The sequence below is a fragment of the Pteropus alecto genome, unplaced genomic scaffold (assembly GCF_000325575.1).
Source record: "Pteropus alecto unplaced genomic scaffold, ASM32557v1 scaffold137, whole genome shotgun sequence".
Lineage (NCBI taxonomy): Eukaryota > Metazoa > Chordata > Mammalia > Chiroptera > Pteropodidae > Pteropus > Pteropus alecto.
This window is the reverse complement of record NW_006440135.1, coordinates 1,917,754-1,938,879: the sequence shown is the minus strand read 5'-3', so window position 1 is coordinate 1,938,879 and position 21,126 is coordinate 1,917,754. Positions and strand designations below refer to the sequence as shown.

General features: G+C 49.9%; 1 protein-coding gene across 4 annotated transcripts in view; it reads left to right on the top strand.

The window, feature by feature from the left end:
* Positions 1 to 21,126, top strand: part of ICE1 (interactor of little elongation complex ELL subunit 1) — a 45,529-nt gene that overhangs the window by 19,182 nt on the left and 5,221 nt on the right. For 3 of the 4 annotated variants that reach the window (XM_015593432.2, XM_025050490.1, XM_025050491.1), the window contains 7 exons: positions 3,862 to 3,948; positions 4,750 to 5,144; positions 7,338 to 12,017; positions 13,137 to 13,305; positions 15,897 to 16,057; positions 18,566 to 18,756; positions 20,449 to 20,555. In XM_015593432.2, coding sequence (XP_015448918.1) covers positions 3,862 to 3,948; positions 4,750 to 5,144; positions 7,338 to 12,017; positions 13,137 to 13,305; positions 15,897 to 16,057; positions 18,566 to 18,756; positions 20,449 to 20,555 — 5,790 coding nt within the window. Of the gene's footprint in view, positions 1 to 3,861; positions 3,949 to 4,749; positions 5,145 to 7,337; positions 12,018 to 13,136; positions 13,306 to 13,585; positions 13,877 to 15,896; positions 16,058 to 18,565; positions 18,757 to 20,448; positions 20,556 to 21,126 lie in introns of those variants that run through there. The other variant, XM_015593433.2, reaches the window with a different exon arrangement.

Here is a 21,126-nt window from a genome sequence, read left to right as displayed (position 1 = left end):
AGCAGACAAAATGAGAGAGAATTGAAATCATAATTGCAAGATCGATGATCTGTGAGTCTTTTACACCACAAATCTAGAATTCTTTAAATACCTTTTAAATGCATTTATGTAAAAGCTATTTTCTAGACAACAAAAACTATAACATGAACTATTAAATATATTTATGTTTAATAACATATTAGCAAAAATACACCCCTCCCCCCCCAAAAAAAATTTTTAAAACCTGCCTGGTAACTGAACACATATAAACACAAACTCCTCCTGGACATCAGAAAAAAAAAAAAATACTAAAGTGTTTTGGAAATAACAGTAAGGCAGTATTTACCACATTTTTGAGATATGACGATAGTGCCAATATGGTATTAAAAGGAATTATGTGTGGTCTTCAGTGATTATTTTAGAAAGTAAGAATTATAGGAAATGAATTACTAAGAAGGTAGAAAAGTCAGACTCTTCAGGAGAATAAAGGAAGGCGTTGATGAAGATGAAAACGTGAGTTAATGACGTTGGAAACTAACCAGTCGATTTGAGACCATTAGAACTAATAGCTGGATCTTTTGTAATGCTGGTGAAACCGACAGCGCTTGGCAAGTCTGATCAAGAAAGGAAGGAACAAAAACCCAACAGCATCGGGACCGAGCTGGGAAAGCTATAAGACTGTAGTCGGATAATATCTCGATTCACAGATTGATATGCACATTTGATCGTATTCATGAAGTGGACCATTTTCTAGGCAAACATACTAAAGTTGACTGAGAATAGTTATGCAAACTTGAACAAAAAATGCAGAAGAAATAAAAATAGTTAAACCTCTAACACCGTAGAAGATCCAGGTGGCTCAGAGAAGGGCTCTGTATAGCCTTTAGTGAGAACTAATGTCTTTATTATTATTTTATTTGTTTTAGAACTTAGAAAAATATGGAATGCATATTGTCTCATTTTCTTAGACCAGTATAACTTTGTACCAAAGCCAGTTAGAAACAACACAAACACACATCCTCCAGGCTCAGAGCTCTGTGACTTAGAAATATAGCCGCAAATATACTAAGTAAAATTTTAAGAACTCAAATCTAGTCATTTAGAGTACAGAAAAATTATGACTTAAGAATTTATCTCAGCAATACTGCAGCAACTGGTTAAGAGAAAAATGATATTTCACGTCAATGCCAGTTCCTTATCAAAAAATGTTTGTTGAGGTAATAATAGAAACATTTGAACTTGAGAAAGGCGAAACCTTAAAAGCAGAGTCGTTCCTTCAGGAACAAGGCAAGCGAGAGTCTGTCCCCTCCTTGCTGTGTGCTCCGGAGTCCCCGAGCCGTGCAGCAGAGCAAACAAGACCAGGAGCCGTAAACACCAATGAGCGACGAGTGAAAATTGTCCTAACGTCAAGTGGTATGACTTTGTGGAAAGTTGAAAAGACGCAGCTGGGAAACACAAGTGGTGATAAAACAGTGAACACACACGACGTGTCGTCTTAAGCCCGTTAGAACAGGGAAGGGGCAGGAACAGCCCATTCTTCCATGGCAACAGCGCCGTCAGACATCCGACACCTAAACGCAGCATGCCGTGCCGTGCCTCCGGGAGGAAAATTAGGAAACACCCCGAAGAGCGTTAAGGAAGACCTGACCCGTAAGTAAGTGGTGTGTTCCCGGACCGACAGACTCGAGGACGAGGACGTGCGTTTGCCCCGACCGTATTTCTAAACACGAATGAAGCTTACACGGATTCCCGTTGAGGTTTTCTGTGGGAACCGGCCAGCAGACGGGCAAGGCTTATCTGCAAGAAGAGATGCTCGAGATACTCAGATCTCGGAAAAGGAAAAATCTGAGCAAGGCTCATCTCCAGACAGACATTAAAACATAGTTACAAGACTTGTGATTACAAAAGCGTGGTGTCCACGTGCACACCGATCAGGCACCGGCGTGGAAAGCCCGGGACACTCACGGCGCCTGAGGCCTCGATGAAGGAAGCAGGTGTTTAAGGGGCTGTGGGAAGGTGCGTGGTTCACGTGACGTTTTTTCTTCACAGCTAAGTAATGAGGCCACAGTGACGATTTTTTTTTCTGTTTTGCTGGGAACAGATAGCTTTTTTTTTTTTCCCCTCAGATTAGAGGTAATGAATGAATGCTCAATTAGAATAGGCGTAGCTCTATTTACTAGTCTCCGTAAGAATAGAAAAGTAACTTTTTTTCTTTTTCTTTAAGGTTCCTTGTTTGCTGCTTTGGGGTATACGTAATAAGCAGGGATCCCGGTCAGGTCATTTAAGCAAAGGGGACACAGTGTTTGGAAGCAGGCTTTGGGGTAGGTTAAATCACGACGTAGATAAGCTGCTTGATCGCAGAATTTCAGAACTCAGAAATGGATGTGCCTCACACACAGTGGCCGGCAGAAGTCGATCGTTTCAAGGGAGGTTGGAAATGTCCAGGTTTTCAGCCCCTCCCTGCCATGCCTCTGTCCCCCGCCCACCCCATGCCCATCCCTCTCTGTGAGCCTGTGGTCTGACATGGCTGCCCGATGGCAACACTTGGGATTCCTCAGAGATTCTTTGGTTGGTCTTTTTAGACTCTCTAGCCTGGATTAAAGATTTCAGTGTTTTTAATAAATGCTTCAAGTTAATTTTTAAGAACTTAAATTCAAGGAAACTGTAATAGAAGTTTGCGGTGGCCTGAAATTGCTTAATACTCAGTTTATTTTTAGTTGAAATTATTTTTATTATTTTACGGTGACATTGGTTAACAAAATCTAGTTAGTTTCAGCTGTACACTTCAACGACAAGGCATATGTATATATTTACACTGTGTGTTCACCTCCCAGAGTTAGATTTCTTCCTGTCAACTTTCTTTGAATTTTAACTTTTCGGGGTTGTCTTTTTATGCAGATTTGACCAGAAACTTTACATTTTAATGAATACTTTTTGAATTCGTGCATTTATTGATGCTAAGCTTACTTGAAGACCGCAGTGCAATATTCCTAATGTCACACAGACTTCATGGGCTTTCCTTAGTTGCAGCCGCCCTTGGCCTTTTGCCTTGTACCAGGGGCTCTTAAACATTTTGGGGATTCAGACCCCTTTGAAAATTTATAAAAATTCCAAAGTGTTCACTTTCCTTATAAAAGCTCATGCTTGTGTGTATTTCTGCTCGTGTGTGTGAGCATCCCGTTTTCCCGTAATACCATTAATGGCTTTTCCATGATCCACGCAGCCCCGGGCTGGTTGTAGCACCGACCTTCATGGCTCCATCACCTCTTGGGCCTGAGGCGATCCTTTTCTGCTGCTAGGACACCAAGCCCAGGCCTCATAATTTGTCTTATAGCTGTGTGCCTCTCTCCCAACCGACATCACTGTCTGTAGAAAGTTTACAGGCCAAAGATTTATTTGTCCCACCAGAGGTGATCGAAGCTGTTAACAATAGGCAGATTTGGTCTTTTTAAGCCCCACCCCCAACACATAGGACACCAAGCCCAGGCCTCATAATTTGTCTTATAGCTGTGTGCCTCTCTCCCAACCGACATCACTGTCTGTAGAAAGTTTACAGGCCAAAGATTTATTTGTCCCACCAGAGGTGATCGAAGCTGTTAACAATAGGCAGATTTGGTCTTTTTAAGCCCCACCCCCAACACACACACACATGCACGCACGCACGCACGCACGCACGCCTGCCTATATCCGGCCTTCAGTGCTGGCCAGAGCGTTGCAGACCTGTCCTCAGTAACTAACTGAATAGCCCACAGTGGTTGAAGATGTTTAAGTTACTTAACTTTTCTAAATTCCAGTAAGTCCTGATTTCACAAGGACTGTCTTTTTGGCCTTGTGTGGATTGAGCCAAATAACATGTCTTTACTACTTGGTTCTCTTTCACAGGAAAAGTGAAACTGCTTCTGAAGGAACTCTGGCTCTGTATAAACACAACACACAGAGTACCTGGCGAAGGCCCCAGATGTGTCCCAGGTGAGAGAGAAGCTTCCAGAAGTACATATTGTACATGAAAGTGAAATGTTTACCATGGGCCTTGTGTGCCTTTAGTCTTTAGTGTCTGTGCTCTGCACTGTGAGGTGTTTCAGGCTCAGCTTGTACCCCGTCCCCAGCCCTGTGATCAGCCACTTCTCCAGTGAGCCCCGAGTCCTTCCGTGGAACATATCGTTGCAGCTTTCCAGTGTGACAGAGGGACGTTTCTGGTTCCTTCCCGGGACACACACGTCTTTACTGATAACTAGCACTGCTGCTGTTCACCGGTGTCAAGACCCCAAAAGCATTGGCTTTTTAATAGTAGCTTTTCAGTTGCTTTATAATAAAGGGTCTTTACGTGACCTAGTTCTTTAATTTGAATGCTGCGCAAATACGGTCACGAGGCAGGCTTGGTCTCAGCTGAGTGTAGATTGCTTTTAAGACACAACCGTGTTCCTGGCCGGCCGGCACGCGCAGAGCCGCATGCCAGGTCCTGCTGGCCGTGCGGGAAGGCTCACGGAGCGGGAGCACGCCCTCGAGCCCGTCGCCTGCGCCCCGCTGCAGAGCCATCACAGCCACCACATCTGTCCATCTCCCTGTCTCGTCAAGTTCACAAGCGCGAAGCCGACGTAACGTGAAAAGCGTTCAGGTGTTACTGGAGAATCTCCGGGAGGGGATCGGTTGTCCTTTAAAACATGTTTTCACCTGGACTCAATTCTGTAAGCATTTTAAACTGTTAGAATGCTTGGGAATTTTTTAAGTTTTCTTGCTATCATAAATATTTGGAGTTTACTTTTTCCGTAGGAAAACCTGCCCAAGAGAAGCCGCAGTCCGGGGGGTCCGAGGAGGCCGGCGGGCCGGCTCCGGTGGTGGACAGCGCTCCCGGGGCCTCGGCCATGCGGACGTGCCTGGCGGAGCTGTCCATGGAGATCCAGGGCGACTTCTCAGGGTGCCGCAGCGTGGGGGGAGAGGGGCCCCAAGGGCCCGCTTGCAGCGGGGAACACCAGGGCGCCGAGGCGGTGGCTCCGAGGAGCGAGGACGACAGCGCCGGCCTCCTGGACCAGGGCCAGGTTTTCGATGAGGACCTGCAGGCTGCTGTTGACTTCTTCAGACTGCCCCCCCCTCTGCTGTCTCCAGTGCCGTCACCCCCTCCGGGGTCGGTACCAGCCCTGGGCACCTTACCTTCCGCACTGGCACCCGTGAGTCTGCACTTTGAATTCGAGTCAGCACGTGGGTACGGTGTCCATGCTCGTGTGCTAGCCGGGCTCAGAGAGCGTTCGTGCTCATGCCAGATTTTATGAGGGAGCAGCGAGGGACTGTCAGAGACATGCCGCTGCCCTTCAAGTCACGAGTAGTGTGGATTTTTCCACTTTCTGTTACGTTTGCATTTTTGTCTTTGCAACCAAATTGTAGTCCCCGAGGGAGGACTGTGTCTCAGGTATCCTGGCCTCTAGCCTGGCACTTAGCAGGCGGGGAGCGAGTGAGTGCACGTCCGTAGGCATGGCTCTAGAAGTGGGAGTCGCCACTGGTGGCGGTGTGGCCGGGGTGGGTGGCTGAAGTCCGCACTCTCGCTTGATGAGCTCGCTGTCCTTCGTGTGTTCGCGGCGTGGTCTGTGCTTTCTTAGGAAGTTAGTGTCAGTAACGCGTACCTGCGCTTCGTGGCTTAAGGAGCCAAGAGACAACTCCCTCGAGTCAGCCCCCTCCTTCAGGACGCACGGGCGTGCCCGTGTGTCCCAGACAGCACTTTGAGCACCAGGAGTGCAGAGGTGACGGGTACGGCCGCCCCTCGGCTGGGTTTTGTGCCAGGCGGATCATGTGTTGCACGGCCAGCTGAGCTGCGGCGCTGGGGAACACACCTGCCAGAGAGGGCCTGGGCGGAGGCGGGGAGCGGCCCCAGGCAGGTGGGACCCAGCCAGTGTTCCCAAGGGAGTGCGGTATCACAGGGGCAGCTGCTGTAGACGCAGACGCCTAGACGTGGGCGGACGGTAAACTTGGTGCTGGGGACGTTGGCGCACTTCAGGTCCGCAAGGGCCCTGTGTGTCCTGAGAACTTTCTAGTTTATCCTGAGGCATTTGGAAGTCCTTGATCCAGAGAAGTGGATGTGATGACAGGTGTTCGTTTGAAAGTTTCCGTTTGTTCCCAGCATGCATAGCTAGGGAGTGGTGACAGTTAGGGACGAGCAAGAGCATACACAGGGCAATCATTGAATCGGGAGTTCCTTTAACTCTGGGCACCGTAACCCAGTAGTGGCATTGTGGTTAAAGAGGTGGGGACGGTTGGGAAACTGTCCTGGGGTCGTGTGAAGCAGCCTTTGGTGAGGTTTTTGGTGTGGTTGTCGGGGGAGGTGGAGTCGTCCAGCTCGGCATGCGCGGAGAGGTGACGTGTAAAGCGTTAGCTACTAGGTGCGTGTGGGGTGTCTAAGTGGACACGTACAGTGTGCATTTGAGACCCATGGGTGTGGTGTTTGGAGCGGCGCCGTGGTGGGACGCGGACGTGAGGCCGCATCGGCGTGACGGGGCAGCAGAAGCTGTGGGACTGTGTGACGTCATTTAGGAAGACTGCGTAGAGGCAGGATGGGGTCCCGGACGGACCCGGTAGAAAGGAAGAGATCATCAGAAACAAGTAGCAGGACAGTGGCGGAGACCCAGGAGGTGACGACACCCTGGAACTCGAGGGAGGACAGGCTCATTTTGGTAGCGGCAAGGCTGTGGCGGCAGTGGCTGCCCTTCCCCAGCCCACCGTCCCCTCGCTGAACGGGGAGGCCGGGCGGCTGGCGAGGTAGCTCGCCTGGCGGGCCGCGTGTGGTGCAGGTGGTCAGCAGCACAGGAGGGGCTGGCTAGGGCTCATGGAGGGTTTCTGGAGCCCAGCTGGCGACCAGAGGGGTCGCACTGGCGGCAGAGTTGTCAGCGCAGAAGCCGTCGTAGGGGGCAGAGCAGGACCAGCTGTTGACAGGCGTGGTGCAGTGCGAGGCGTCAGGCAGTGTGCGGAAGGGTGCGCACGAGTCGTCACGCAGAGCCCCGTGTGTGCAGGAGCGGCTTACGGGTGCAGGGACGTAAGGGCGGTGCAGCCAGAGCTGGAAGCCAGTGTGTGGGGCAGGAGGAGCCGAGAAGCGGGAGTGCTCGGAGGTCGGACCAGAAACCACACCCTGGGCCGTGTGGACCGGACCTCGGAGGAACCTGGCACGGGGGGCACGTGTGTGGGAGCGCCACCTGGGCAGCCTGCTTTCAGGAAGGGGCAAAGCCAGGCCGTGCCCAGAGACGGCACTACTGTGCTCAGCTGTGTTCTGGCAGGTTCTTCAGGGAGCGTGTACTTTTTTAACGTATTTAACTGCTATTTTAGTTGCCTGACTTGGTGTTTAATTAACTAACTGGTGTAATTCATTTGTTTTGAAGGAAACCTACTTTGGAGAGTATACAGATTCCAGTGATAATGACTCGGCTCAGCGTAGAAATTCTGCTGCGTCTGTTTCAGAAGAGGATACACCTGAGGCACAGGATTGTTTTGGCTCATCCAGAAAAACAGGAAGTGGTACAGTGGCGGAGAAGCTCAAATCACACGAAGCTGCCCAAGCTCTAAGCACATTGGAAGTAAACAAAGTAACAACGGTTGGGTTCGGGACATTTACGGCAACACTGAGAGAACCTTCAGCCACGTTCTCCTTAGCTCGGGAGAAACACTGGGCAGTGTCATCTCAGTTCACCTGTGATGGACCAATCAGCATTTTAGATGCGGTGAAGAGACAAAGAGAGGTCAGGGAGATGCATAGGTCAGCGCACGCCGGGGAAGCGCTTCCTCACGCCACCGGAAGTGAGAGTGCCAAGCAGCCGCCGTGCGGCCCGGCCCAGGACAAGGATGTGGCCCTCGGGAGGTCGGACTCACTTTACTCTCCTCTGGGCAGGAGGCCACTGGGTGAGCTCCTGGCACCTCACGGGAAAACCCCGTTGTCTCGGGTGATGGGCCTACCCAAATCAGACTTTTCTAAGTGGACCCCAACTAACGAGATCACTTCTGACTCGGATCCCATGGCAGTGTCTGACTGTCTTCAGGAACTCTCTAGAGAACTGGAGAAAGAAAGAGAAGCTACGCAAGGGTTTGTTTTAGGAGAATCACCTGAACCCGAAGAAGATGCAGGCGATACCATGGACACCACAGGGATCGATGCTGAAGCCAAGTTTTCCTCTTCTACCTCGGGGGCGTCGTCTGTGTGCGGTGACCCCCAGACATCCTCTGCGTCAAAGTGTCGCGATGCACACGTCCCTACCGAAGTGTGCCGTTCGGGTCAGAAGTTACGCGCCAGAACTCCAGCCGCGTCCGGCCTGCGGTCTGAGCCACCAGGGAGTCGACGGGGGGGAAGCGACCCGGGGAGCAGCTCGCCTGCCTCGAGCCCCGAGCTGGGAGCATCCGGTTTGCGTGAGCAGAGCGGCAGTGAGGCGGAGTGCGCCGAAGCTGTGGAAGGCGTGACTGAGGTGCGCGCACTGCCTCACTCGGTGTTTGCGAAGGCCCTGACGGGTGGACAGTGTGCGAGCCAGGGCCCCGGGGCCGCCCGCACGCCAAGTCACTCACCCTTCCCACCGCCGGCAGCGTCTCCGTGTGGCTGGATCAAGGGTGGTTTTGGTTTTGGCGAGAGCGTGTCCTGGCGCCATAGCGACGCGTTAGGGAGAGGTGAGGAAGAGAGGCTGAAGGCCGGCTCTGAACGTGAGGAGACGTCCCCTCAGTTACAGCGGGCCGCGTCCCAGCCCGAACCCGCCGGAGAAAGGAGCAGCTCCGTGGGCCTCCGGGCCGTGGCTTCCTTGTTGCCTAACCAGGTGTCAGTGATCACCACGCGGGCCCGACCCAGTGGGACGCAGTGCACAAGGCCGGAGCCCCTGAGACCGCACAGTGGTGAGCCTACCTCAGCCGCAGAAGGCGTTGGCGGCGGGACGGGTCAGCCACCATCCGTGGCCGGACGTGGCGCAGAAAGAGAGGGCACAGCACAGAAAGTCAAGGAGGTGGCTGCTGTGAAAAGGACTTCGCCAGAAGTTTCCACCTCTTGGAGAAAACTAGATTTTGACTCTCCAAGTGATCCTGTACTAGTAGAAAATTCTCATTGTCTCGAAAATGATAAATTATCTTTCTTTTCTGAAAACGTCCCAGCTCAAAACCAAGACACCATCACCGAGCCCGCCATGCAGGAAGAGGCGCCGGAGCAGAATCCGAGTCCAGATGCCACAAATCTGGACTCTTCTGGGACAGGCATAGACAAACTGCTTCCAGCCGCGGAAGTGGCAGCGTCAGCAGGTTGTCCTGTTGAAGAAGTACCCTGTGGAGACGCAGTCAGATCTGGCAGTGAGGCCCAGGCCGTGTCACAGGACGCTCCTGGCATGCGGCAGAGCCGTGAGGAGCCTCTGGAGCTGCCATCGCCACCTCCTGGTGGCGCCTCTCCCGGCGGGCCAGGCACCATAGGCGCTGCCTTTTCTTCGGCACTTGGCAGACAGGACGACGAGACTCATACTCTCCCCGAGACCAGCCTCCCCAGCCCCGTGTACGGCTACACCGGCGTGCGGGAGGTGGCGGGCAGCGACACGGAGGTGGAGAGCAAGGCCCCGAGCTGCAGCGAGGGTGAAAACGAGCCGGAGGGGGCGGTGGGGAACCAACAGCACGGTGCCACCGAGGCCTCCAGCGGGGACGGTGGTGCCACCGAGGCCCAGCCTCCCGTGGAGGTGGGCTGCCTGGCCTCGGCCCTGCTGGGCTGCAGCATCAGCCTCCTCCCTGAGGTAGACAGGCTTTCTACATCAGACATGGTCAAGTTTCTTGAAAGCTGTCAGTTAAGAGATTATAGTTCAGGGGACTCTGTTTCAGAATGTTCTAGCAAAGAAATCCTAAACAAAGAAACGAACGAAGAAATGAAGCAAAGTGAAATGTCGGGAGAAAAGTACGGAAAGCAGCTCTGTGAACAGGAAGCGCTGGAGACCTGCGAGGAGTGGGTGGGATCAGAGGACGAGGACGGCTCGCTGGGGGGCGCCAGCCAGCTGGCGCAGTGCTCGCTGGAGGCGCTGTCCGAGGTGCTGGGCAGGATCGGCCAGGAGTTTCAGTCCAGCTGTGAGGACCCGGATGGAAAAGACGCCGCTAATCTGCTGCTGTTCAGCATACACGACAGCATGGGGGGCGAGCACGCAGAGGAGCAAGTCTCGGCTCCGGAAGCGGCCGGCTCCTCGTCGCACCCTTCGGGTCCACCCACGCCAGCCCCTAGCCTGGACGCTCAGGGCGGTTCTCCCGCCGGTGGAACATCCAGTCATGAAAACACCGAGGACGGACCTGAGGGCAGCTCCGTTGCCACCGGGCCGATTGCCAGCAGGGACGCGGCCCCGCCCCCCTCCCAGTGCGCTGACTCGGGGGCGGAGCAGGCGGGAGGGACGCTTCAGTGTCAGATCTCCACAGTGACCTCCGAGGTCATAAATGTGCTGATAAATAAGGACCAAAACCTAGTCATTGAGAAGGGGGACAACTGGACCATCATAAACGGGGTCGCTCTCGTGCCAAATGTGGACCAGGTTATTCTGTGCGACGCCCCCGCAGACGTTCCCGTTTCGCCGGATGGAGGAGGGCTGGCAGCCGGTTTCACGTCTGTTACTCCGGTGGAGAAGTCCCCGGAGCCCGGTCACCGTGGCTCCCCGTTTCAGGAGCCCCCTTGTGGCAGTACCCTGCCATGTCCCCAGGAGGAGATCTCCAGCAGCGGTCAGACTTCCAACTTTGATAAAAGCCGTTTGCGAAATAGACCTGTCAAACCTAGTGTAAGGATCAATGCTGAGATATACGACCAGGTGTTCGAGTCTCAGATCGTGGCGTCTGATCACACGTATTACAACTCGAAGCTAGAGCCGTTTGGCAAAAATAAGCCTCGAGCAAAGATTTCAAACAAAGATCAGTCAAGCAAACCGGCGAAGGCAGCATCCAGCAGAGCCGAAGCTAACCCCGGGGAAGGCTCTCCGTCGTCGTCTGGGGACCGAGGTGGCACAAAGCCTCAGAGGCAGCAGACGCAGACGATCCTCGCCAACGCCGACACGTCCACTCCCACAGACGGTTCCGCCGACACGCTGAGCAAGATCCGGCAGGAGGTGGGGCCCCCTCTGCCGCCCCTGCTGGCTCCTCTGATAGCCACGCCTCCGAGGAGCTCGCACCCGGTCTCCCCGCTCATCTCCAGCTCCAGCCCCTCCTCGCCCACCTCCCCCGTCGGCCAGCTCTCTCCATTGTGTGACGTCGCAGCACCGCCCGCGACGTCTCCTTCGCTGGAGGAGCCGGGGCGCGCCTCCCCACTGTGCACGTCTCCGTCCCCCTCCGCCGCCCCCGCCGGGGAGAGGACGTTGTCGTCTCCCTTGCAGTTCTGCGCGGCGACGCCGAAGCACGCCCTTCCTGTGCCCGGCCGCCTGCCGCCCTGCGCGTCGGCCCACACGGCCGTGGCCGCTCCCCAGGAGAATTCCGTTAAAATCCTGGACACCATGTACCCGGAGCTGTCCGCCAGGGCCCGCACCCTCAGCATCCTCAAAGGGAACATCCAGCTCACGCGAGGGCCGCCTGCTGACCGTCAGAACGCACCGGGGCCCGTCAGCGCTATAACAGGGTTCAAAGCAATCACTTCCACGTCCACCGCCTTTGTCAAAACGGGGGGCAGCTCCGGCGGGGACTCTAACCAGGCTGCCGGTGGGAAAAGGACATTGCCATCGTGTACACTGAGGAGCGCTAAAAGATTGCGCCTGGACAGCGGGTCTCCAGGCCCGGAAACGGGGAGCACCAGCCCAGAAGAAGTCAGCAAGCACCCCTGCAGGGACCTCCCTCAGGAGGAAGTCACAGCGACAGAGGAGGGAGCAGATTCTGTTGCAGCTACCAGTGCAGATTCACAGCTGCCTCTGAGCCCCAGAGAAACCGTGGAGACCCACGACAGAGCCATAGCTGATGCCCTGAGGAAGATTGCAGAGTCCTCCTTCGACCTGCTGCCTGTCATCCGCAGTCACGTGTATGTCGGAAATATCTCCAAAAAGCCGGTGATGAGGGATGAAGAGAAAGAGGTCGTCTACGACTTCAGCACAGCGAAGAAGGTAGGTGGCAGCTCCTCTCCGAGAGCATGGGGACAGGCCGCCTGCCCAGGCAAGGTGGCAGAGGACCCCAACAGGCGTTTCAGTACAGAGGTCGACAGAGGCTCAGTACAGAGTTTCAGTACAGAGGCTACCCATACGGGCAGTGTGACTTGTACTTTACTTCTAGCCAGGGTTTTATACATGTGAAATGTGGTCAGACTCCAGAGACTTGATCATTTGTATTCATCAAATAACTCGAACTCTTAAAAAAAAAACATGTCTGTCAGGGCTACGATTGCATATTTGCCATTGATTCCGGCATGTTAAAGGCTTGACAAGATTTGCTTCAAATGTCAAATAACTGTTGCCTAGTAGAGCTTTTCTGTGTGTGCAAAGCGTCATGCACATGTTTGACAGTTTGAGGGTCTTTCAGAAGGTAGCGTGTGTGAGTTTCCCCTCTTCCTTAACGTGTGTCGCAAATCAAACAGGAGTAGATGCTCAGCTTCGAGATGGCAGTGAATGTGCAGACGCACGTGCAGTGAGGACTGATTGGCTTGTCTTCTGAATACCCGCGGTGACACCTTGTGTGGGCGATTTCCAGTGTCGCACGGGTCGTGCCCTCAGATTCGTAATGCTCATGTTTATTTTTCTTAGATGCTTACTTTCAGAAAGCATATAGAGCACTATAAGTGATTTTTAGAAGATGTCTATTTTCAAATGGATGAATGTGTCATTGTTTAATGCGCCTATTCTTGAGCAGGAAAAATGTTACTTAATATTTTAAGATCTAAACAGGATAAATATGTAGAGTGCACTGGAGCTCAGAAAACGGGAGGGGAGTAGAGTAGAGTGTGTTTAATACACTTACACACAGATCGTGTAGCAAAGGCCAGCACACTGATCGGAGCCATGGTAGTGACAGCAGGCAGCCAGGTGTGCCCGGACCTGCCGTCTGCACCTGCAGCGCCTACACGTATGGACTTCTTATCCCCCTGAGCCCCTTGGTTACCTGCTGAGTGCGTTGTCAGTGGTCTGTTTTTCTGATAGATATTTACTGTTGTAACTTTTAGCTATTTTGTAGCAGTCTCAAGATAAACATGTCTACATTTCCTTTTCATTGTTTTGTTTCGTCCACTCCAGCATTTAGCAGAGTGCTTGCTTCACTCTATTCTCTCAGAACTAAAACTTCAGAAAGTGTCTATGGAGCACAGTTACATCCATGCGCTCTGCAGAGTGTATGTGGGTATCTGTCGGCAGCTCGGAGATGTGGAAAGAGCTCGCTTGTTTTGCTACAGCCTCCTTAAGGAAGGTACGTTCATGTGGCGGCATTTTTGTATCAAAAGATATTATTGCTTTAAAACTCATTCTGTTTGGGTCTGCATTTTTAGCTAAGCAATTGCCACGGATCTTTTGAGTTCGTGTTCCGTTTTGTACCTTTATTAGAGGGCACGAAGAGCCGTAGCTAGATCTGGCCATACCTGGGGTCCAGTAGGGGAATTTCTGTAATTTAAACTTGCTTATGTCAGCATTTCACTTACATAGACTAGAGGGTCTCACATTACTGTGCGCTTGTCTTATTCCTTTTGCAGCTACTTTAGAATTAGATGTAGTTGACACAAGATACAGGGATGATTTAAAGTGAGTGACAAACCACACTGCTGTGTCACCAGCTTGAAAGGCCGGAAACTCCAAGAGGGACTCGTGAGCTGGTTGAAAGAAGAAGATCAGAGAGAAATGGCGAGGAGGGCTGTCCTTTGATTCTCTATTCCTTCAGCTACCATTTCTTCAGTCTCCACTCATGGTGACGTTAGAAGTCATTCTTCCTCATGTCAGATCATCGGTGGAGACGTTTTTAAATAGTAAAATGATATGCAATCTCATGTTATGTCAGAAAGTCTTATCTTGATTGCAGCGATTTCTGATCTTTTATTACCATAATGTTTGTGGGGCTTATAAATCAGGATAATTGAATGTATCCATCATTTTCAGAGTCGGGAGTGAGGATGAGGTTGCTATTTTTTGCCCACTTCATTTCTTTATTTACTGTTTCAGTCACTGATTTGTTCAGCAGATAGTTGCGGGTGCTAAGTTTAGGGCTTTGATGGGCACCGAAACCAGACCTAGGTGAGATAGTGCAGTGGGGCCCGAACACGGCAGCCTCATGCAGCGAGCGCACAGCGCGTTTTGTCAGTGGCGGTCACAGGCATAGGAAGGAGAAGGGCTTGGACCCTGCTGAGCACAGGCTGGATTTCCGGTTCTTCCTCAAACCGACCCATTCTCACCTCAGGCCCTCCCGACGTTGGACGATATTGGACGGCCCACCCAGCGAGCTCACACTCCCTCAGGCATTCTCCCTCTCTGTCCTTCATGGCACTCACCCTGCTTGCATCGTATCCTTAACTTTTTCGTTTCTTATCGCCACTAGATTGCGTCCTCTGTAAGGACAGGAATTTTGTCTGTCTTGTTCCCCCTGTATCCCCACCCCAGAAAAATGTCTTGTACATGGTCATCATCTGTTGAGTGAACGGATTGTCCTGTGGAAGGCGGATTTGAGAGCATCTGGGGGGTTAGGGAAGCTTTCCTTGTCAGAGTGACTTTTGAACTTGAGATATGAAGACTCAAGAATATACCTAAGTGAGAGAGAAGATTCCAGGCAGAGGGAACAACATGGGAAGAAGTCCCGGGCCATAAGGAAGTTGAACCAGATGGACGAGATTTCAAAAATAACATCAAAATAGTGCATTGAGTTTCTGCTTTGAGTTACCCACTCTTTAAACACGTTGCAATGTTAGATCAAATAAACTGAGGAAACCAAAAAGATTTTCATGCCCAGCAGGATAAAAAAATCTTCATGTTGAGTGGTCTGCCCCCATTGCAAAATCCCTTGATAGTTTTTTATAAAATTAAAACATTAGTTTATCATATGACCCAGACATTTAATTGCCTGGTACTTATCCATAAGAAATAGAGACATAGGCCTCACATGGACGAGTACACAGGTACTCACAGCATCCTAATTCATAATAGCCTATAACTAGGAGCAGGTGAATGAAGAGCGAGCCTGGTGCATGAGCCATTGCACACTCCTCATTTGTATAAATGAAGGACTGCCGGTGCGTGCAGCAGCGTGGACGAGCCGCGGGAACGGTGTGCGGATCGGGGAAGCCAGACAGGAGGAGTACGCGTGCCCCTCGTAATTAGGCATGCTGACTAAAGCGGCTGGGCGCAGGTCCGGCTGCCTGTATGTGGAGAGCAGTGACTCACCGGGAGGCTCAGGCCATGAGATTGGTGGGGGTGGGGGCGGGGCGGGGCAGTGTTCTACATACTGATTGTGGTGGGAAGTACATGGTGTGTTCATTTCTCAAAATTTATCAAACCGCTGAAAAGGTGTATATTTTATTGTATATAAACTATACCTCTGTTAAGTTGATTGAACAAACAAAAGACAAACCACAGTTTGGGAGAAGGCATTTACAACAAAAGATTATCATCCATAATTCATAAAAGTTATCTCTTCAAACCGAAAGCTTTGTGTGTTCTTCAAGTGACTTCTCTCGGAAGTGCATAACAGAATGGCCCGAGATGACGCAAACCTGAGGGGAGGGCTCCGGGACCGGGCCAGGCCGCCGCGCGGGTGTTGGCCTCGCCTTCACGTTTTAGAGTTTATTGCCTTTTTCATACGGTGGCGCGTATCCCCGGATTATGTTTAAAATTTAATTAAAGAGTGCTTGCCGAAGGGCAGTGGGACAGAGGAGCGGGCTTAACTGAGGCCCAGCGGGCTGCTCCCTCCACCAGAGGGAGCCTCGCCAGGCACCAGCGACGTTACTGAAATGTATTCTGTTCGTAATTGATTCACTTGATCAGACGTAGAGGTTTATTGTCTTATTTTCTTTCTTATAGATTTTCCAGAGTCAGAAAAATTGACTTTGTTCATTGCAAACATGTGGCATGATGTATTTATCTCTCCGTCGGTGATAAATAAGGCGATGCAGTTAGTTGCCAGGCAGCGTGCTAAGGGAGAGGTTCTGAACTGTTTGAGAGCTTTTCTCAACTGGGAAAAGGTGAGGCTTCTTTTCATTTTTTGTAATATCATGCTTATAGATCGTACAGAAATGTTGTTGGGTTCTGCGTTTGGTTCTGTATTCATTCAGAGGCATTTGCTTTTGCATCTTGCTCATTAAGTATGCGCGAGACCCTTTGGGAAGACTGGACCTATGTATTGTGTTAATTCTGCAAAATTTCTGTCGTGTACTAATTAGTGACTAGTGAAGCTCATACATATTTACACACGTGTGAAGGCTCCAAGGAGAGATGTAAATCACTCGCTTCCACACTAGGTACTGAGAGATGTGGAAAAATTGGTATCGCAGCCCTTTCCTGTCATGATCTGAATCTCGTATTCTTTTTCTTTCTAGTTGATAGAATTCTTTTGTTTTAAGTATTTTGTTTCTATGTTTTCTTTTATTGTTTTATTTTTTGTAGTAACCGATGTGCTAATATAGTATCTAGATTGGTGTTTTAGTATTTTTGACATCACTATTAGACTTATAAAGAGTAAAGGAAAGGGTTATTGGATAAAAGTTAGGAAAATATTAAAAAGCAAGTGTGTAATCATTTCTTCAGCAGGGCATCTTAACAAACCAGAGTGTGCGTGTGAGGCACCCAGCGGGCAGCAGGCCCCTGCCTCCCCTGATGTACACCTCCACGCCCCCCATGGGCCTCCACTGTGAGAACCACACTCCCCCCCCACCCCTGCAGGTTCAGGATGAGGCCAGATGTGATGATAAGAGACATTATTTACAGAGGAGGAAGAATTTTGATAAATGTACTTAATTATCCTGTTATAGCAAATAACAAACGAGGAGTACTTAAGGGGGCTGGAAATACCATTATACTTCAAGACTCACAAATTCTCTTGCAGAATTCAACAGATCTGATCGATGAAAATCAGTACACATATAGTGGAATTCAGTATTACAACAGGTAAACTTGAATGAAGAATATGTATTTCACATATGTCTGTGGCACATTTACAAAAACCAGTCATGAGTTTGGCCACATGAAAAGCTTAATTTTTAAAAAGTATAGATTCTGCACTCAAAATTTTCTGGTAATAATTCAATAAAATTAGACATAAGTAATTCAGATTTCATAAAAATTACTTGGAAATTTAGATACACAGCCTTGGACAATCTGGGAACAAATAGAAAGTCAAAAGTAAAATCACAGTCTTGTAAAAATCATTGAAAAGGAAAAGCTTTCGTACCTTAGGTCTCTAGTTTTGGGAAAATCTATACTCATTAAAATGGTTTTAAGTGTCTTTATTATTAAACAGATAATAAATAAAGTGGGCTGATAATCATCTTAAAAGTCTGAGAAGGAATCTAGGAAAAAAGAATATACTTTAAAAAGTAACAGTAATCAAATAAAAAAAATAGGAAAAAAAAACATTGTACAAATACTAACAAACTGATAATTCAGTTCAAGTTAATAAAAAAAGAGAAAAGCAAAAATATCCAGGATTCCAACTGAGAAAAAAGACATCTACAGATACAGGATGATGGCTGAAGACTGCTTCTTGCAGCTATAGAGCGACAGGTTCAGAAACCCGGGGTGATTTCTTAGCGAAGTGAAACTTAACCAAAATTGGTTTTAGGGGTAGAACACTTGAATGAACCAGTTGTTTTTGGTTATCAAAGAGGTTAGAAAAAGATGATTAAAACGTACTGTGCAAAAAGCATGTTTAGGATCCACCTGAATTTTGTCTCGTCTTTAAAGAACCAAGTGATTCCAGTCTTTTTCAGGGGTAGAAAAAGATCGACATCTCCCTGTTCATTTTTAATAACAAAACCCAATAAAAGATAACACGAGAAAGAAAAAAATTATAAATCCACTGTTGGTATTTACCCAAGACAAGTCGCCTGTGTCCCCATGAGGGCTGTGCGTGCATGCTCACAGGGGCGTTATGAAGTAGAGCCGAAAGCCGGGACTCCCTAGGTGTCTGTCAGGCCAGTGGGTGGACTCTGGCCTCTTATAATGGTCCACTCAGCCATGAAAAGGAGCGTTGGGACCACCCGTGCACGAGGACGTGGGGACACGCCAGAAAACGCGCACAGGTGTGAAAGAGGCCAGGTAGAGGAGTGCGACTGTCCGACCCAAGTTTATGAATTTCCAGAAAAAGCACATTGATAGTTAGGGTCAGAAAGAGCAGAATTTAAAATATTTTTTAAGGGTTTGATTTTTTTTGTCATAAGTTAACTTTATAACTTTAGATCTCTAATTAGAGTTACTGAGAATTTGCGTTCCAACCTGGACTGCAGCCGGTCTGTCTCCTGCCTGCCTGGGTTGTGCATCCTGCCGGAGCATCGCCATCGGGCCTGTCAGCCCCGTTCTCATCATTTTAGGACACAGGCCATAACTCAGATAAACACTTCGTTACTCAAAGTACAACTTTCAATGGTGTCTTTTAAGATGAAGTGGTTGTTCATCTGATACTTGTTAAACTCTGAAATTACTACCGTAAGATGGGTTATACTTGACACTGAATTTTTTGTTTGTTTGTTTGCTAGAATGCGCCTGCAGATGTTGGCTTCATGGTTTCTAAGCTGCTTTTGACCATACAGTTATGTCCAAAAACAGAATTTCAGTCCAGTGAAAGATTTGGTGAAGACTTAAGTGATAACACGTGGGAGTACATATTCGCCATCGACCTGCTCTGCTGCCATCAGAAGTGGGTTTGGACGCACGATAACATCATAAGGTACAGGGGTGCTGCCAGCTTGGAGTCGGGACACTGGAGCCGTTGAGTTGTGGTTTGCACCGTGTGTGCCGTTTAGTGCAGAGGAGCCGTTTACAGCTAGCGTTTGGATTGGGGTTAGTTAACAGAGCCGCCCCTGAAGAACTTGTGCCGCTGCCACATCTCGTTTTATTCTTTGGTGGGACCAGTCACTACTTTCCTTATAGTCTGTTAACTGCCATCTCAAGGAGAAATGACTCTGACGAGGGAGGCCTTTGGTCCGCCGGCACCCCCAGGCTGTGGGGCAGTCCCCGCGCAAGGGAGCGCTCAGCAGATCTGCAAGGCTGAGCGCGGTGACCGTGACCTTAACGCAGACCTGCGCGGGGCCGCGTGGGCAGAGGCGTCCATGTGCCAGGGCAGCCGCTCTGCTCACCGCGGGTCCAGGAGAGAGCCAAGCTCTGCGCTCACTTTTCCCTGTGCGTCGAGAATTCTGCTACCAGCTGTGTGCCGTCTGTGGGAATGGAGAAAGTAGTTGCTGGAGGGGATTCGCCTGAGGAGTGGCTGTCCCTGTCCTCGAGGTCCTCGAGGGGTGTATTCTGTGGAGATTTGTTCTCTTTTCTTCCCTCCTAAACAAGGGAACGCTCATCCGTCTAAACGTCAGCAGTGGGGCATTGGATGATGGCGCGTTTCCGTGATGAGCTGGACCGAAAGAGCTGCGCCTGGATCTTTATGGTCTGCAGGGTACTGAAGTGTCGCGTAGTCTGTTACCAACAGTGCCGCCTGTGGAGTGACGTGTGTGTGCCCGCGGTGGGCCTCATCATCCTGACTCGTGGGAGTGGGAGCCCAGGCAGCAGGGCCACTCTGTCCCCAGGGATGGAGGAGAGCGCCGGGGGCGGTGCCAGCCAGAGGCGTTTTGTTCAGAGTCCTCACTGCTGATGACAGGGTGTTGCATAGCAGGAGGTCTGCCTGGGCGACTCCGGGCCCTGACTGCTACGTGGGACAGCGGTCACTCCCGCCGTGTTTTCACACGCGTGCCAGGGGGAGGCGTGTGGAAAGAGAGGCGCAGTCAGGAGGGTGCTCACTATCGGCGTGCAGTCCGGGCTCCTTTTAATGTCCACTTTTCTTTTGTCTGTCTGCATTTAGCTTTTCTAAGATCGTAAATGCTATGTGAGAAATACGTTTTTTGAAAGAAGAGAAAGCAAAAGGAAATGGCACTGTTTCCAGTGAGGAGATGGTTCCTCTAGTCCATGTGAAGCGTAGTTTGGTGATTTCCCCTGGTTTAGTTCTTTTTCCAAATGCAGTCTGTTTTTCCTTGCTCCTCCCAAGGAAGTTGTAGGCGACTAGAACGCAGGTGCTACCTTAACGTCCGGAGGGTCTAAGTGAAAACCCAGATTCCTCGACTGCCAGTTCTGTGAATTGGGGACATTGTTGGACCTCTCTACATTAAGTCTTGTAAAAAGGGTTGAAATGGAGAATAAAGATGCAAGCATGGGCATTTTTAGCTTCTTTTAAGCCAGTGTAGGCACAGGTACCCTGAGTCGTTGGAGAGTGTGAGCTTCCAGTGTCTCCTCTCGTTTTAAGCCAAAAAATTATATTTTCAGAAGTTTGTCTTCACTGTCTATCTCTTATGGATCATTTTTAGGATAGATTCTTAATATTTGATGATGCGCATACACATTTTCATTTATGTATATGTCTGTCGTTATTACTTTACAGTAAGGAGCTGTGGCCTGTAATGGATAAGTGGATAAAATACCGGAAAGGACACGCGAACATCGCATACATCCCCGACATCATCATCGCATCCATTCTGAGGCTGATCGGTGAGTTGTCGCTCTTATTAAATTGTGTCTTGTTATTGATGACACCTTGGTGGGGGAATAAGTGTACGATAATACATGTTGACTGAAACTTCACCGTGACTGATTTTACAGCCATCAGTACATACTTGTGTATTTAATTCGTTTTCCTTACGCATACTTTTTCTTTATAAATTAATAATTTTATCCATCTGTCAGAAGTTAAGGTTTTTAGTATTAGTATATTTAGTCTTGCTTCTCAGGTACTAATATTAATGTCTATAGTGGCGTACACACATATACACCCGGATGCATAGATTTCTGTAAATTACACTGTAGTCTCATTTGGTTTCTAACCCCCTGCCACACACACACACCCACACCCACACCCCCCCCACACACACCCCCCGCTTTTTCCCTCCTTGCCTAGTAAGCATAGCTCTATGTACTTCCATCACTGGGAACTAGTTTTGTTTTGTTTTCCTCTAAGCTGAATATACAGAAATTAAAACCGTTGTTTAAAAATATTTTCAATGAAACAGATTCTTTGTCATCTCAGACCCAAGAAGGACCTCAGCGGCCATTTGGTTCCGCG